Source organism: Pteropus alecto, unplaced genomic scaffold (assembly GCF_000325575.1).
Source record: "Pteropus alecto unplaced genomic scaffold, ASM32557v1 scaffold3, whole genome shotgun sequence".
Taxonomy (NCBI): domain Eukaryota; kingdom Metazoa; phylum Chordata; class Mammalia; order Chiroptera; family Pteropodidae; genus Pteropus; species Pteropus alecto.
Window position 1 is genome coordinate 24,739,544 of NW_006442484.1, and position 17,240 is coordinate 24,756,783.

The 17,240-nt window shown below is 32.5% G+C and overlaps 1 protein-coding gene across 2 annotated transcripts in view; it reads left to right on the plus strand.

Annotated features, from left to right (window-relative positions):
* The window catches only part of ACVR2A (activin A receptor type 2A), an 82,746-nt gene that overhangs the window by 51,216 nt on the left and 14,290 nt on the right, over nucleotides 1-17,240 (plus strand). For both annotated transcript variants that reach the window (XM_006921050.3, XM_015596765.2), the window contains exons 3-4: nucleotides 3,498-3,607; nucleotides 3,793-3,947. In XM_006921050.3, coding sequence (XP_006921112.1) covers nucleotides 3,498-3,607; nucleotides 3,793-3,947 — 265 coding nt within the window. The remainder of the gene's footprint in view (nucleotides 1-3,497; nucleotides 3,608-3,792; nucleotides 3,948-17,240) is intronic.

Sequence of the window (17,240 nt, forward strand, 5' to 3'; positions counted from 1 at the left end):
AATTTTAAGGATAAAGGATTTTTAAAATTGCTTTAAAAGAGAGCATATCTGTTGAAAATCTGCCTGCAAGGAGAGTAAAGCTTAATCGTAGTATTTAATTTCCTTTTAGTTTTCTTCTTAATGTATCTGGAGGAAATTGATCTTACTACATTTTTTTCCTTTTTTTTTTTTTCTTACAAAATAGGCCTTTGTTCTTTACCCCAAGAGACATTTTAACTCAACGTTCAGAATTACATCAGAACTAACACAGTCCTCTTAGAAAGCTACATTTTATTTAAAAGATTTTGCTTAAATTGTTTTATTTTGTACTGGAAATAAAACAGTGGACATGTTATTGCTGTTGGCGATCTTTCTGTAAGGAATCCCATAGATATGGGCTGATCACTTAAACTGTCTGAGCCACAGGATTTTCACTGTGGATGGGTGCTGATAACTGGTAGAGACTATAAAGTCCTAGATAACGAGACTTCTTGGAGCCCAAAACTGATATAATCATGGAATGCTAGATACTTCTTGATCTGCTTTCAGGAGCCCCAGTTGATTACCATGAATTTATGGTAGTTGGCCATATGTGATTAATAGTAAAATGCATTGAATAAGTTCATAAATTGAATTAGCACCACTTTTCATGAGAAATTACAATAGTCATTTAAGTATATATTTAATATTTAAGGTATACTTGTAACTATGAATTTTCCAGGGATTATTTCTCCATAATTATACATTTTAGCTGCATTTCGATTATTAGCCTCTCTAGTAACAGAGGTGATCATCAAGTGATATTTGCTCTTATGAAAGATAAATAGGGTCACTAAGAAAACAGTATTTCAGGTTCCTCAAAAAATTAAAAAAATAAAACTACAATATGATCCAATAATTCTAATTCTGGGTTTATATCCAAAGAAAATGAAAATACCAACTCAAAAAGATATATGCATCCCCATGTTCATGGCAGAATTATTTATAATAGCCAAGATGTGGAAGCAATCTATGTGATATAAAGATGTGCGTGTGTGCACACACACACACAAAATGGAAAATTATTCAGCCATAAAAAGAAAGAAATCTTGCTATTTGTAACCACAGGGTTGAACCTTAATGGCATTATGCTAAGTGAATAAGTCAGATAGAGAAAAACCAGTACCCTATGATCTCACTTAAATGTGGAATCTTAAAAAAAAAATAACAAAACCCCTCATAAATACACAGAACCAACCATAGGTGGTTGCCAGGGGATAGGGGTGAGGGGTGGGTGAAAGGGGTCAAAAGGTGCAAATATCCAGTTATAAAACCAATAGGTTCTGGGGATAATAACATACCAGCATGGCGACCATAGTTAATAATAGTGTCGTATATTTGAAAGTTGCTGAGAGAGTAGATCTTAAAAGTTCCCATCACAAGGACAAAAAAAATTTGTAATTATGTGTAGTGATGGGTATTAGCTAGACTTAGTGTAGTGATCATTTCACAATATATACAAATATCAAATCATTATGTCATATACCTGAAAAATAATATGTCATATGTCAGTTATATCTCAGTTTAAAAAAAAAGATAAGTAGGAAGAAGTTGGGGAAATAATGAGATTTGAGTATTATTTTTATCTAAAACTATCACTGATTAGTTGAAATCAGAGATCCCTGTTCTTTGTAGTAAAAAGCTAATATGCTTTTGACATAAAACAGTATTGCTGGAGGTTAAACTTTACTAGATAATGAGGAGTGGATTGTTCAGTGCAAATGCTTGCTTTTACAGTGATAATTACTATACCAGCTTTGTTTCTAGGGGTCATATGCTAATTTAAAAGCATGTGAATTTTTGTTTTGTGCTCTGAGTTTGATTAAAAAACATATTAAGGACAGTAGGAGAAAGGAAAAGAAGATTCAAGAAATGTTAAAGTGTGGAGGCAAAAAGTAGTAAAAAGAATGAAATTGGAAGGCGAAAAGTAATTTTCTAGAATTAATTAGGCTAGGTATTTAATCATGTTAACATATAATTTGAGGCATAATTCTAAATACTAAATTTATATTTATATATACATTTCTCTATACTTAAAAATTAGCTTTCATTTGTCTTTTACTTTCTACTCGATAAATATTGGTATAGATTTCATTTTAAAGTTTGAATTTTGTTGAAGTTGCATTCTCCCTGAAATATTGAGCTTTTCATTTTAAAGTTAAATTCAACCATATTATCCTAACAACCATTACAAAAGTTTACAGTTTACTTGTAAGATATATCTTTAAATTACCCGATGTTTATTAGCAATATTTAGATGTTCGATTGAAAAAAATAGATACAGCAGTACCCCCTTATTCACAGTTTTGCTTTTCGTGATTGCAGTTACCGTTGGCAATTACGTGTCATTTTCCAGCCCAAAAATATTGAATGGGAAATTCCAGAAATAAACATATATAAGTTTTAAAAATGCATGCCGTTCTGAGTGTTCAGACGAAATCTTGTGCCGTCCCACCCCACCTGGAACTTGAATCATCCCTTTGTCCAATATTTGCACATTGTCTACCTGCCTGTTAGTCACTTAGTAGCCATCTTGATTATCAGATCAGTTATCAGAGAGAGAGAGACCATATTCACATAACTTTTATTATAAGTGTGTTGTTATAATTGTTCTAGTTTATTATTACTGTTAATCTCTTACTGTGCCTAATTTATTAATTAAACTTTATGATAGGTATCATTTGTAAAGTGACATGACAGTTCATGGTATATATATACATACATGTATATATATATGTAAGGTTCAGTACTATTCTCAGTTTCAGGCATCCACTGGGATCTTCGAACGTATCCCCTGTGGATAAGAGGGGACTACTGTATAGCTGTTTCTTAGTGGTTGATTAGCATTTGTACTAGAGGCTAAATCCCTATCTTTTCAGCAACTTAGGTGCTATGTAGAAGGCTGCCCTTCTCCCCACCCCAAATCAGCCTAACTAATCGGTTTTTGAGTTACTAGGTTCTCTTGTTTGTTGTTACATATTGTTTTTCACTTGTTGCTTATCTTAACCCTGTTCATTGTGTTCAGGGAATTTAAATCTATTGTTACAAAAAAATGACACTCTTAATTCCCAAGCCTACCTAGTTTGGGTCTCTGATACTGAGATATGTTCTGCTATGAGGTATGAACTTGCATCATTTTGTGTTTCTTTATTTATGTGTATGCATATGTGTGTGTGTGTGTGTATTTATATGTACACACATACAGTTTTATATATAATGTTCAGTTTTTGTATTCATAGTCTCAAGGAGTCAGTGTGATTGTTATAAAATCTGCTGATGATTTTCTTTTGATGAAGTTTAATAACAAGATTCCAGGAACAGTTTCGAATTTTAAGAATTGAACGTTGGCTATTAATAAAAATCTTGAAGTCGACTATAAAGGACTTATTATTTTATCTCTGAGAAGAACTTCAGAAAAATATTTAATGTAGATTCAGTATAATATTGATTCTAATTATTCCTCTTTTGTTTATTTATAGGACTGATTGTATAGAAAAAAAAGACAGCCCTGAAGTATATTTTTGTTGCTGTGAGGGGAATATGTGTAACGAAAGATTTTCTTATTTTCCTGAGATGGAAGTCACACAGCGTAAGTATACAGGGAAGATACAGAAGTCTGTTTAGTAGATTGAAAACAAAGCATATTTGTGTTGATGGAATAATTTACTTCTTAGTTTTATTACTCTTACTTTTCTTCTAAAATTTGACCCTATATTAAGTATTGTAGAGTTTTATAGACCAAATCTGAGCAGTTTTTTTCTCCCCTTTCCACAGCTACTTCAAATCCAGTTACACCTAAGCCACCCTATTACAACATCTTGCTCTATTCCTTGGTGCCACTTATGTTAATTGCGGGGATTGTCATTTGTGCATTTTGGGTATATAGGCATCATAAGATGGCCTATCCTCCTGTACTTGTTCCAACTCAAGTAAGTTATTGTTTTGTACTTTGCGCTGTTTTAAATTGTATTTTTTTAAGTAATATTACTATGGTGAACCCACTAATAATTTTTCTTTGGAGTTAATTTTTGAATGTTTATTGTCATGAGAACTATAGCTAATTTTGCAAACATTAATTTGTTATGTCCTAAACTTTTCTCACTTTGTGGTGGAGGTAGAGAAGATTGAAGGATATTCCCATCCTGTGCTCCTTGGGAGAGTTTTACAGCCATTGTAGTACTTTACTGTGTGAGATACACCCTGCTTAGTTTCTTGAAAAGTGATCGATGATGGAGGAGTGATGTCATAACCCTTCCTTTTTCTTCCTTTCTCTCCTTCATTCTTAAATTTTGGTGCCTTTTTCAAGACTATTTGACCAAAATACCCATTTTTACCATGGGGAGGGACCCAGAAAGGTAACCAAGAAAGTATGGAGTTTTACAAAGGCATCAGGAAGATATATCCATTAAAAAGTAGTTTTGGAGGAAAGGAACAGAAGAGCAACGTTTTTTGTCATGTATTGTTGGTAGTTCCAAGTATTATATTTTTTGTTTGCAGCTAATCAAGTGTGTACCAAAGACTTTTGAATCCCACTCCCCTGGCCTGGAATATATCTGAAAATGTAGGTGTGGTGGGTAGTCAGATTAAATTGATGAACTTTTCCTCATTCTCTATCATGTAGACAGTTGGCGCTGGCCCTGTGCTTTACAAGGACTTTTAATATGAATAGTTGATATTCTACAGACTGAGAAAAGGTGATAACTTTTGGTTATTCTTGCTTGAGACATCTTTAAACTCTAGTTTTTACTAGGTTTCTTTTAACTCTTAAGATCAGATTACCTTGGCCTTTTGGATCTCTTGGTTTGTTTCTCTAATACCAGTAGGATTAATGGTTAAAACTTGATAGAAGAAAATGGTAAAGACCTATAATTTAATAACCAAAAAATTTCTTCTCTTTAAGCTTTATTTACATAACATACTTCTTTTTCAGTACTTACAGCAATCTGTTAGCATTAGGTCATTGATCCCCATAATCTTTGTAAGATGTGTATATGTAGAAATAAACCCAAAAGCAAAACACCTTATTCAATTAGGTAGATAAACTGTTTTGTACAGCTGAAATATTTTAACTTTTACACATTCGTGTATTAAATATCATCTCTAAAAAGTATTTTAACATAAAAAATTTTAGTGTCCAATAAATAAATGTAGTATACTCCAAATGGCCATAGAATGCACTTTACCTTCAATTGGTGGTAATTATTTTTATTTAATATCTCCATTTAGGAAAGAGAGTACTAAGTACTATAGTGGTGTCTGAATGTACCCTCAGTTTGTAGTGTAATAGGAACAAACTGGAAACTACATTTAAAAATAGATCTGTTGTTTCTTAATAGAACTCTGAGAATAATAATATAATCTTATAGATAACATTGATTTGTACAATAGTGATACAAAAGTATGGTTAGACTTCTTTTTAAAGGCTGAATATCTTGTATATGAGGCTACTTTATTTAGAGAGGCTAATTAATTCAAAGATTTAGACTTTTAAAAAGGAAAGGTGCAGTTATTATTCATAATTAAGAACCAAGGATCTTCAATATTATCCATCTCTGTGAGTTTTAGGTATTTGTTTTAGATATGGTTAATGTTATTGTACACATTTATTTAGTAATTGCATTGTTCTGTGGTGAATTTGGATGAATTGTATGAATTACTGAGAAATAAGAAATGAATTTGAAGGTTTTTTTGATGGAATGACCTGGTCAAGCTTTGTTATTAGAAATACAAGACATGCCTGACTTTATAGTTTCCTTCTGTCATAAGCTGTATTATGGGAAAGGAGCATTGTCATTGTGGAACTTCTTCACTTATGACATCTTTCATTATGTCTTAGAAAGTATAGTGCTATGCTTTCAGTCTCATTTTTGGTGAGAGGTTATGCAAAATAGTTCTGCAAGACTACTTAGGGGCCATTTTGTTACAAAATACCCAGTTTTCTCTATTTCAAAATAATTATTGATAATTACATCAAGCATTTATTGAACATTTACAAGTACTAGAACAAGTACTAGAGTACTTGTAAGTAATATATATGTAGAAATATACAAATTAGATAAGAATATTAAAAATACTTCAAATATATAATTTTTTTCCAGTGATTTTCAAATTGTGACTGGTATATGAGGATCATCTTTAGAATTAGTTAAAAAATACAAATTCGTGGACTACACCCCTGAAAGTATGGAACGGGGCCTGGGATATTAGTTTCTTCTAAGTTTCCCAGATGATTCTGGTAACCAGCCAGGTATGGAAAGCACTGATTTGATTTACCTCACAGGGTTGTTTATGTAGTGTAATCCCCATTTTATAGATAAAGAAATTGAGACAGCAGAGCTCACAAATATCAGAGCTGAAATCTTAACCAAGGACTCTGACAGCTAAATCTTTACTCTTATTGCTTATGTTGTTCTGCCTTTTTTGGAAAGTAGTTGCCTCGGGTGTTGCACATAATTTAGTAAACATTTCTGCCATCTCAGAATCATTCTAAAGGCTAATTTGTTCTCCTGCTTTTGGTTGTTGAATAGTTTGACTGCTAAACTGAGCAGTAACATGATCACATTGTCTCCCATAGGACAAAAGGGAAAATAAATTTATTTTTTTTACAAATTTGTATACATGTATAGAAGGTCATATTCAAGTGTTTTCCATTAAAAATTTCATAGCACATTTTAGAATAGGGTTTATGAACATCGATCGGATTTTAGGCAAAGATTCCTGTGAGTCTGAGTTGATAATGCCAATGCCTAGTAGGCATTCAAGACTTTTTTGAGGAATAGAAGTAGATAGAGGAGACATAATACACATTTGAAATCCTAAAGTAACTTCTGTATTTTATCCCATATTAATGCACCAATATTTAAAGTTTAATTCTAAGACTGGTTAGGAAAAGATCTTACATTTTTGTTATGGATTTCTAGAACATTTTTCCTTGAAATTCTTTGAATACTTTTAGACAATGATATAAAATTTGTCATTCCTTTTATTAGGGAAACTTCCTTAGAGCTTTGGCTAGTGGCTGGTTTGTGGATTAACTGGTCTGTTTTAAAAGGTTAGTCTTACTTATAGTGATGTCTTACTGACGAGTCATTTCTTCAATAAGAACTATACTTGAAGAGAATTTACAATGATTTTCAGCAGAGCAAGAGCTATAGTTACACATACTGTGCTCATTCATTGATTTGATCTCAGTCTTTTTTTCTCCTTGGGAAATAAAAGATCAGTCCTATGGGATATTCTGGAGGACTAAGAGATATCCACATATATCCTCTTAATAAACTGGTTCTGGCAGTTAAATAGTGGGATTCTCTATTTCTAAGACAAAGTTGTTTAGGATTTTTTTTCTGGTTTTATTAATATTTTATTCAGAAGAAGTGATATAGGAGACTATACATGCTTTTTAAAATCTGGTCTTTAATTATGGTTCTTTGTTAAATATATTTGTTTTAAAATAAATCTAGCATAGTAAAAGGCCTAGAAAAAAGTATTTTTACTATTGTGATTTTTGTTTTGTTTTGTTTTTATCGAAGCCTTTCTTTTTTCTTTATAACCTATAAAGTATTGTGTTTCTCACATTGTTTCATGGTATCATTGGCTTCCCAGTCATCCTGAATGAAAACCTTGGAGACAACTGCTTCTCCTAGTCTTGGTCCTGTCATTTACCAAGTTCTTTTCATTTTCCTCTTTATCCTCCCTGATCCTTTTTGTAGCCCAGGACATTATTACAGCCAAGGCTGAGATTATTTTCATAGTTTCATAGTTGGTGTTCTTGCTTCCAGTTCTCTCTCTTCGTCTATATTGTTGCTATAGAATAGTATTTTACATGTCTGATTTTATTCTGTGCTTAGAAATATTTGAGGACTCTCAGTGATCCACAGCAAAGAATACAAAATTTGGAGCATGATATACCTTGTCTACCTTTTGATTCTTTTCTCCCATTACACCCTAAGGTATCCATCATATGCATCTAGATTGGGATTAGTTATGCATCCTCCTTGAAAGAATTGAGAAAATAGTGCTCAAGTCAGTTTCAGCCTTCTGTAATTCACAGAAGTGATCCCAGTTGAGAAAGGCTCTAGTCATTTGTGCACATTTTATTTTCCTACTTGATTGTAAGCTCCTTGAATACAAGGGGTGTATTGTAGTCACTACTGTATCTCATACAGTGTTTGTATGTAATAACCATTCTGTAAGTGGTGAACTGCTGAATTGACCTGGTTGCATTTAGAATTATATACTATTATGAAGTTTGCTAAGAGAGTTGAGCGTAAATGTTCTCGCCCTCCTCCCCCTCCGAAAAATAAATATTTGAAATGTTGAATGTGTTAACTCAATGGAAGAAGAGGGGTTCCTTCACAATGTATACATATATCAAATCGTCACTTTAAATATCTTAAAATTTTATTTGTTGATTATACCTCAGTAAAGCTGAAAAAAAAGTGATTAAAAAAAAGTTATACTAAGGTGATTATGCAGTATGCCTAGGGATTCATTTAATAAACAGTCAGATGCCTTAAGGCTTTGCTTTAAGATGAATCTTGAGGCCATATTTCTTGGATAAGATATGTTGAAGTATTCTGGCTTTTTATAAGAGAGTGCCATTATTCAATTATTTCTATAATTATTATTTTGAAGCATCCTTTTAATTTGTATCACCTAGGTCACTCTTGCCATCTTTCCACATATAGGAAGATGCTCTTATAATCTGTAGTGAGTAAACTGAACACAAACTGGTTTTTCTAGTACCAGTGAGTCACGAATATGAGAGAATTGATGTACCGACTCTATTATTAAGAAGTCTTATTGTGGTTAGGGTTAATGTGGTTTCAATAAAACTATTTGCATTGCTTTCATAACCATGTGAGTATAAGTTTCTTGCTTATAAGATCTATATTTATTTTGATGAAAATACCACTTGATAAGAAAATGCATTTTAGGGGCTAGAAATTACCTGCCTTTTAACAAGGTACGAAGTGCACTTCTTGTTAAATTTTTAAAGGCTACATATATAGCACTACAGTATTGCAACATTAATACTTTTTAAATGAGATTCGTCTCTAAAGTCCTTACATCATGACATTTTTGCCTAGGTTTTGGTCTGATAAGGACTAAAGACTTTCGGTTTGAGATACAGAGTTGGGCATTCAGAATAATTCTGTTGACTTTAATATTAAAGTAATAATAGGTTGTTGTTTTATGCTATGTTGAATTACTATGTACCGAGAAACCAAGCCACCTGTGAAAATGCTTTGTAGGATTGTCCTGTTGAATATAAATCTTTATATGTACTCATTTAAAATTAATGAGAGACTGAAAGGGTGATATTAGCATCATTCATCCAAGTCAATTTAGGGAAGTATGCTTCTTTATTTGGGGAGGATACAGGGGAAATTTACTAAATTTTGTTGAGTATTTAATATGCTAATATTTAGTTATACTTGCAAAATAAATATTACATCTATAGAAGCAGTCCTTGAAATAGGTTGACTGCTAAATGGTTGGAGTTTGCAAACACATCTCTTGTTTTTTCTATCTTTTTCACTTTCTCTTTTTGAAAATTCTCTATTTAAAAATTAACTATAAGTACTTTATTGTTGTAACAAGACAAATTATACAGAAAGAAGTGTGCCCCTCCCTCAAAGGGGAGAAAATCATTTGTTCTTCCTCTTTTTTCTTTATCACTTTCCTGGAATAACCAATTTTAACAGGTTGGTGTGTATCATTTGACACCTTTCTCTAATCTCATTTGTTTGAGTATATGCTTTTCCTTCTCATTTATAAACTATAAAATGCTATTCCAAAGTGTATTCTGAGGACAGTTTTTCAGCTCAGTACTTATAATTGATCTCATTCTGATTAAATGATGTTATTTTAAGTGAACTTTAGTGGAACTTTAATGTATGCTCAAAACATACCAAAATTTGTTGTTTTATTAGCTTAAGGTTGTGTTAGGTTTCTGCTAAGAGCTGGAACCTACATTTCACAAATATTTTTAAGTTATTTTACCATGCTTAAAATATGATAAGATAACACTATTGTCTTATACTTGAGCATTTTTTTTGTGTGTGTGTATGACTAAGAAATAGTTCAAGACTACTGCAGGTGTCTTTCTTCTGTGTTCCACCTTTGTGTGTGATTGTTTTTGTATTGGTAACCTAAATTACAACGTACTTTTATACATACTTCTAAACTAATGGTGAGAGCAGTGTCATAAATTACCCATAAACATTCACCTTGACAAAAAATTACTTTCCTTAAGTGTATATAAATTGATTCTCTTACAAATTCACAGACAAGCCCACATGGAGATTGGCTGAAATTTCGTGTTCAAAAGCAAAAAGGGAAGAAAGAAAAAAAGTGCTTTATTAAAAGCTTAAAACAAGTTAAAGATGCACATTAAAATTAATCAAAGCACCTTATTTCTAAAACTGACTTTCATTTAAATTGAAAAAATTTTAGTCCAGTTCTCCTTTGACCTTTGGAGAGCCCAATCTGCCAATTTACAAATAGGACTGATTCATATAAACTAGAGTACATTGTTTCTCCTTTTTCTTGTCTGGCAAGGAGATGATTGAGAGGAAGAAGTGGGTTTGCTTTTCTCTCTGTTCTTTATTTCCTGGATCTCGTCCTAGATCTGTTCCTTCATTCCCAGCTACTTTATCACTGTCAAATCTTTTTCTATTAATTTGAAAGTATAAAAATGAAAAAGTCCATTTGTTATTGAAAGCTGCTTGTATCAGGCTTGGAGGTTCTCAAGTTTGATTGTTGGTTTGTTTTGTTTGCTTTTGCTTAATCACTCACTGAATACTTGAGTGCCTATGTGTGCCAGACACCCTGCTGGATGTATAGTGGTAAGTGGCATCCATACAGTCCTTGCCGGCCCTTTAGGAGCTCACAGTTAATATGTAGGTGAACAAAAAGTATGTCGGTTGATTGGTGGTTTGACTTTGCAGCTTGGAAATGAGGGATAATGAGAGTAAGAAGGGAGTTTCTTCAGTAATTTTGGGCAGAGATGGAAGAAAGGAGGAGAAATATCTGATTCCAGTTCTGTAGTAATTAAGAAAAGAGCCATATCTGGAGCGCTTAGCTAACGTTAAGTTGTTAATAAGTGTTAACTGTTATTACTCACACAGCAACAACTTCAAAATTGTACTCAAAAGGTATCATTTTTGGTGAAACCATTGTAGACATATGCCAATATTCTGAAATTAATTTAGTTTAATAAAAGATTTCATTCTGAGTACTCTGTCAAGCATTACACAGTGTACTTTATACATATTAACCCATTTATTCTTTCAGCACCCCATGATATAAATTCTGTTTTATTAATTCCATTTTATAGGATCAGAAAATCGAAGCACAGATAGATGAAGTGACTTGGCCTAGAGTCAGTCCTGCTGAGTGGCAATGCTTGAGCATTTACATCCAGGGATTATTATCCATTGAACTAATTTTAACTGGATGGTTTATTTTGGTAGATAATCGGGTGGGGTCCATAAAAAAACTAAAGTTGGATAAAGGGAGAGGTCGGAGAGCATAAATTACATTTAAAATAATTTTTATAGTGTGTATATATAGATTTATAGATTAACATAACCACTCTACCACATCACAATTTATTAATGTATGGCATGGTACTTTTTCTTTTTTTCAGCCTTACTTGCAGAATACAAATGCTAAAATAAATAAAAATAAAACTTTTTATACCAGTAATCAACCCATGCTTCTGAGTGGCAACCAAAAGGAGAATGATTGTGCCTACATGTCTTTTAGACTTTTAACCCCTGAGGAGCTAACCACTTCTTAGGGAACGTATTCAGAATGCTAATTTCATCCACTTTGTTCTGTCTTTGCTTTCAGGAGGAGTTAAATGAGAAACTGTAGGAAGTAGGAGTTGATATCAGAAAGGAATTTTGAAGATATAATTGGATAGAATCATGTATAATGTCTTGCTTTCCCTAGCTCAGAAACATTTGTCCTGATATGAACACTGTTATTTCTTTATAGATTCTATTTCTATCTGCTTGGCAATAGTCTTTTTATAATTATTGATTGTAAAATTTCTTAGAATGTAAGATAATTTGATGACTACGAGGAGACAAATTTAGAATTTGTCAGTTTTAAAATACTTTGGGTGGCGGGTCCTTAATTTTCCTTGATAGTTCTAAGAAGTTATTGAGTGAGTTATCCCTTCCCCACCTCAAAATATATAAAAATTTTAGAATGATTTAAATAGTAAATAGAAAAATTTTAGTACATATCTATATTTATTTATATTATATAAATGAACCAAAATCCATATTTCTAGAAAGATTTCTTTGTATTCCAGTTTTGTATATCTAACTGCCTACTAAATATCTCCACTTAGATGTCTCCAAGCACTTAACATTCAGGGGTCATGATCTTCTCTCTCAACCCTGATTCTCTGTAAATGGAACCAGTAACCATTTGGTTATACTAGTGAGAAATCTAGGATGTGTCCCAGTACTGTTTTTGTACCTTTTCTTCCTCCCTGTAATACTCTGTTTCTCAAGGATCCTCTCCTCAGATAAATCTCTTATTTAACTTGACAGCGTAAGTCAGGTTTCGCTTGACTTATTACTTTTTTATTGCTCTTATTTCATAATTATGCTTTCATTAATATAATCTTCAATTAGTGTTTCTTCCCCACACGACAGTAAGCATCATGAGAGCCTGGCTAGTTAGTGCCTGGCACAAACTAGGCACTCAAAGATTTGTTGAATGAACAGAGAAGTACTATTCATTTCTTTTTTTCCGTTTGGCGGTTCGTTTCTTTTCCCCTTAAGGAATAAGTAGTCTCTCATTCAGCTAATTAATTAATTGATATTAATGTGCTGATTTGGTTTTTCAGTGTTACCTTACCTCCAGTTATAGTGGGTGACATTCAAATTATATTTTCCATCTTGTAATGCAAATTACTTTGTTTGGTTGCTTTTTCTGTATTTCAGTGAATTCAGTTTTTTGGATTCTGTTTTGACCCTTTTATTTTGTAACATAATTTATACATTGAGGCATGTTTATGGTGTCTGTTGTTTAGTTTTGATCATTCCACAGTTTATTCTAATATTCATTTGTTGAGAAGTATTACTGAGCAAAGTTATACTTTTTAATAAGATGCATGGATAACGCCTACTTACACAGTGTTATTACAGTGGGATCTTTATCTCTGAAAGCACCTGTATAAAAACAAAACCCGAGAGATGCTTAAGCCTTGGGAAGCAATAGTCTAGTTATTCATGTGGCATATATTTCTTTCAACGGATGAATTTTACTCTGGAGTACCGATGTTTTCATAGTAGGATTAGCTAAGCCTTTTAGATGAATTATAAATAATCTGGAATCAATATCATTGGAAAAAATCAAGAAAAAAAAACTAGTTAAGCAACTGGTACAGATAAATGAGTTGTCAAATCTTTTTTTGTCAGTGCTATTGTTCTCTGTAGAAATACTGTAGAAATATTGGAAGTCGGGGAATATAATCAGCAGTTTAAAGGATTTATAGCCTTCCTTTACACTGGTGACAGTATTGCTCTTAATTTTAAATTTGGGCCCTTACTTATTTTAGATGACTAGGAAAATGAAAATCTTGTTCTCTATGTCCTCAGATTGAAAAGTATGCATGGACCCTTGTTCCCAGGACCATCTCTGCTTGACTTCTTCACTCTTGCTTTGGCTAGGGAAGTAGATTAGCAATAGGCCTGGTCTCTCACTCTGTTCTACTTTTAATTCTGATCTTATTCCCTTGTCTTCTTTTATTACCCTAGTTGTATTGTTACCCTAGTATATCAGTGTAATGTATCGTTGCACATTTTTCTGTCTCGCTAGTATGATTCTACTGTATTCCATTAAAGGGGAGTGAAGCAGTTCAGGAAGTAGGAGATGCTAGAGATTCTTAAAACAAGTATAAGAGAAGCAGTCTGAGAAACTTATTCTACTTATTCTAGCTATATAAAAATGTCTTCAATGGTGCTCCTACAGTTTTTGTTAAAGGCAATACTGCCCTCTGGTGTCCGGAAGCCAATTCCAATGAATATCTTCTCAATTAAATTACTTTAACTCTTATAGTTTAGACTCTAGAACTTATTAGAAAAATAAGTAACAGTTATTTAAGACTTGGTTTATTTAGTTTATTTTCTGGCTTGAAGTCCATTGGATCAGGTAACTTGGGTCATACTGGAGTTATCCATATAATATCCCTTATCTGATAGGTAATGTCCACTTTTTTTATATGACTTTCCTTTGTTTATAAGGAAAGTGTTCCCAGTCCCTATTTTAGAAATATGATACATTAGATCATTGCCAATTTTTAAAAAGCTAAATCATTATTTTCCTTCCTTCACTTTTGTAACTGATGTGTCATTTTTCATTTCATTCTGGATATAAATCGTAATTTCTTTTGCCTGTGTTTTTTCTTCACAAGCACGCCTTTCATATAATGATAGAGGTAAGATGCATTGATGTTTGTTTAATGGTTGTGGAACTTTTTGTGGATGCATACTAAACATTTTGTTCTTAGATTTTTTTTTGTTGCTTTATTGTGCATCCTTTATAAGTTTATACATTTATGTTATGAATTTTTTTCCATTTTTAGTATTGAAAACATGATTGACTTGCCATGGTAACAGTTTTTGGTTTTAAAGGATTGTTGACAGTATATATACTTATCTAAGGTGGAATGTGGAAGCAACGCTTAGTTGATTAGATGTTAGCACTGAATGGCTACATTTTTAGCCTGAAAACCTCATACTGGTTAATTTTTACATTGTGTCATTAGTTTAAAAGATAGCTTGTGCCCATTTTTGACTGGGGCTGACTTTCTGGTCAAATCCATTATCTTTTAATATGAAATCTCTATTTTCAGATAGTTTCTTTCATCTTTAATATTTTAAACAGATGAGCAGGCTAGAGAAGTATAACTTGATCTTTTGCTGTGTAGGGGTTAAGGCTTTATTTAGATTTGAGTTCACCCTTCATATGGAGAACTCAGGATAAGTAAAATGATCACAGACTACTTTGCAGCTCTTCAGTTCTAATAATTTATTCCAATATTGGTTATAATAATGATATTGGGTAGTGGTGTCAAGGTGAGGGGCACTTTTTCCAGTTATTGTTATTTGTTGCTTCAAAACACCATGCCTTTCAGTGCTATAATTTTCACATGGAAAGGGGTAAAGAAGAGATATAATCAGAACCATGTTCTAATGAATATATTTTTAACTGTGCACAATTAGCATGGATACTGCAAGAGAACTGGAGACTTAGGGAAAATTTTCAGGAATTCTGTAGCGCTTATAGTTTCACCGCCCCCCTGGCCCAAGTGGTTTTTCTATGTAGCAGGGCAATGCCATGTTTTATGGATAACATCAGAATGCTGCTGTCATTGTGAAGTTCAGGTCTGAATTTGTCTCCCCAGATGTTTATATATTTTAAAGGTATAAATCTTTAGAATCAAGTATTTTTGTGGTAAATTAGTATAAAGATGTTAATAAACTGAAAATCATTTCTAATCTTAGATTATGGAATAAGTCAAAACTAGATATTAGAGGTTCAGTTAAAGCTTCCTACAGTTTACTGAAGAGCTGAGAAGTATAAAATAAGAATATTCTAGTTATTTTTTCATTGAAATAGCAAAAAGTTTAGTTGATTGGTTTACAGATTTTCTACAGTTATCATCTCTTACAGAGCTACTCATTTTTGAATCCAGCCTTTTAAATATTATAGAATATTATTTAAAAATACATACCATTTCTAAAAGTTTTAACACTTCATAGGAATGTGCTTTTGTAGACCTTTTTCTCACCCTTTGAAAACTGGCCCTTCTTAATTTATGCTTTTTACTTATGAATAATTTTGACATCAGTGTGTTTTCAGGCTGTTATTATACAATAGTAATACCATCAGGGGAGCAACCTTAAGATTTCTCACTGAAATGATGGTAGCTAGAAACCTGCCAAACAGAGCCGTGGAAACATGGGGACTTTGAAGTTTATCTCTACGTTTGCAAAACATTCAGTGGGTTTTTTTCTAAGCATAGACATTGAAAATTATTGTATGTTTCCTAAAGTTAGGATCAGTATCATATTAAGTCATATTTTGAACTGCTGACATGTTCTTAATTTGACATATGAATTAAGTTATCTAAATCCTATTTTATACAGACTCAATCATATCCAGGTGGTTGGTACTCTTTAGAAGAGAGAATAGGCAATGTGTTTGTTATCTAAAAGACATCATCAGTTTATGTAAAAGTTATTAACAATTTTAGTGTTTAAATTTAGCACCACATTACCCTTTACCTGGTTATTTAGAACCACATTACCCTTTACCTCTTCAGCTTTCAGCCCTTATCTGTACACTTTAGTTTTTGGCATCCCTACTTTGAAAACATGATTTTTTAGTAAAATTATCTCTAAAGGAAGGGGAATCATTGACTTTAACTTTAGAGTTATTTAGTTTTTCAAGTTGAACTTGTTCAGTTTAGTTAGCATAACTATTCTTTCATACAGTTACCCAATAATTCTTGGACTTTGAGCACTGGGTAGTTTCCTTTGCCTTTAGGAGAGTAGTTTTCAACCTTTTTTCCTTGCATCTCTACATCCACTTACGTAACATACTCTTTTCAGTAGAATCTCCTAATAACCACAAGAGTAAATGATCAGTCAAGGACTGAGGCGGGGAGGGTTTAGTTTTGATAAAACCTTTCTAGAGATTCTTGTGTCCCCTCTCACTGAGGATTATAACTTCAGGGACCATACTTCTATGAGGTTTATATCTGACTTCCTTGATTCGTCACTCTGTTAAATGAAAACACTCTTTAGCACTACTAACCTTTCATGTTTTGAATGTGTGAAGGAAAAGTAACTTTTGCAGACATTTTAAAAATAAATATCTGAGGTTGATATGAGTCACAGGAAGTCTTGTAGTTTATCTTAGTGTTTTAAAATGGGAATTCTGAAACCATTTTGTGAAAGATTGTCTACTTTGGTTCAGGAGAAATTGCATATTTTTCCTCTTTAATACTTTACAATGTTTCTGTTGTTGAGGGTCCTTCTAATGTGGATGTCAACTTTTAAAAATCTTGAGTGGCACCAGTGGACTGAGTAATGCTTAAAGAGGGAACACTAACAGTCTTGAAGCTTAGAAGAGGTTTTTTTGTTGCTGTTGTCGTTTTTTTTTTTTTTAAGAGAAGAAAGTCAGAGAAA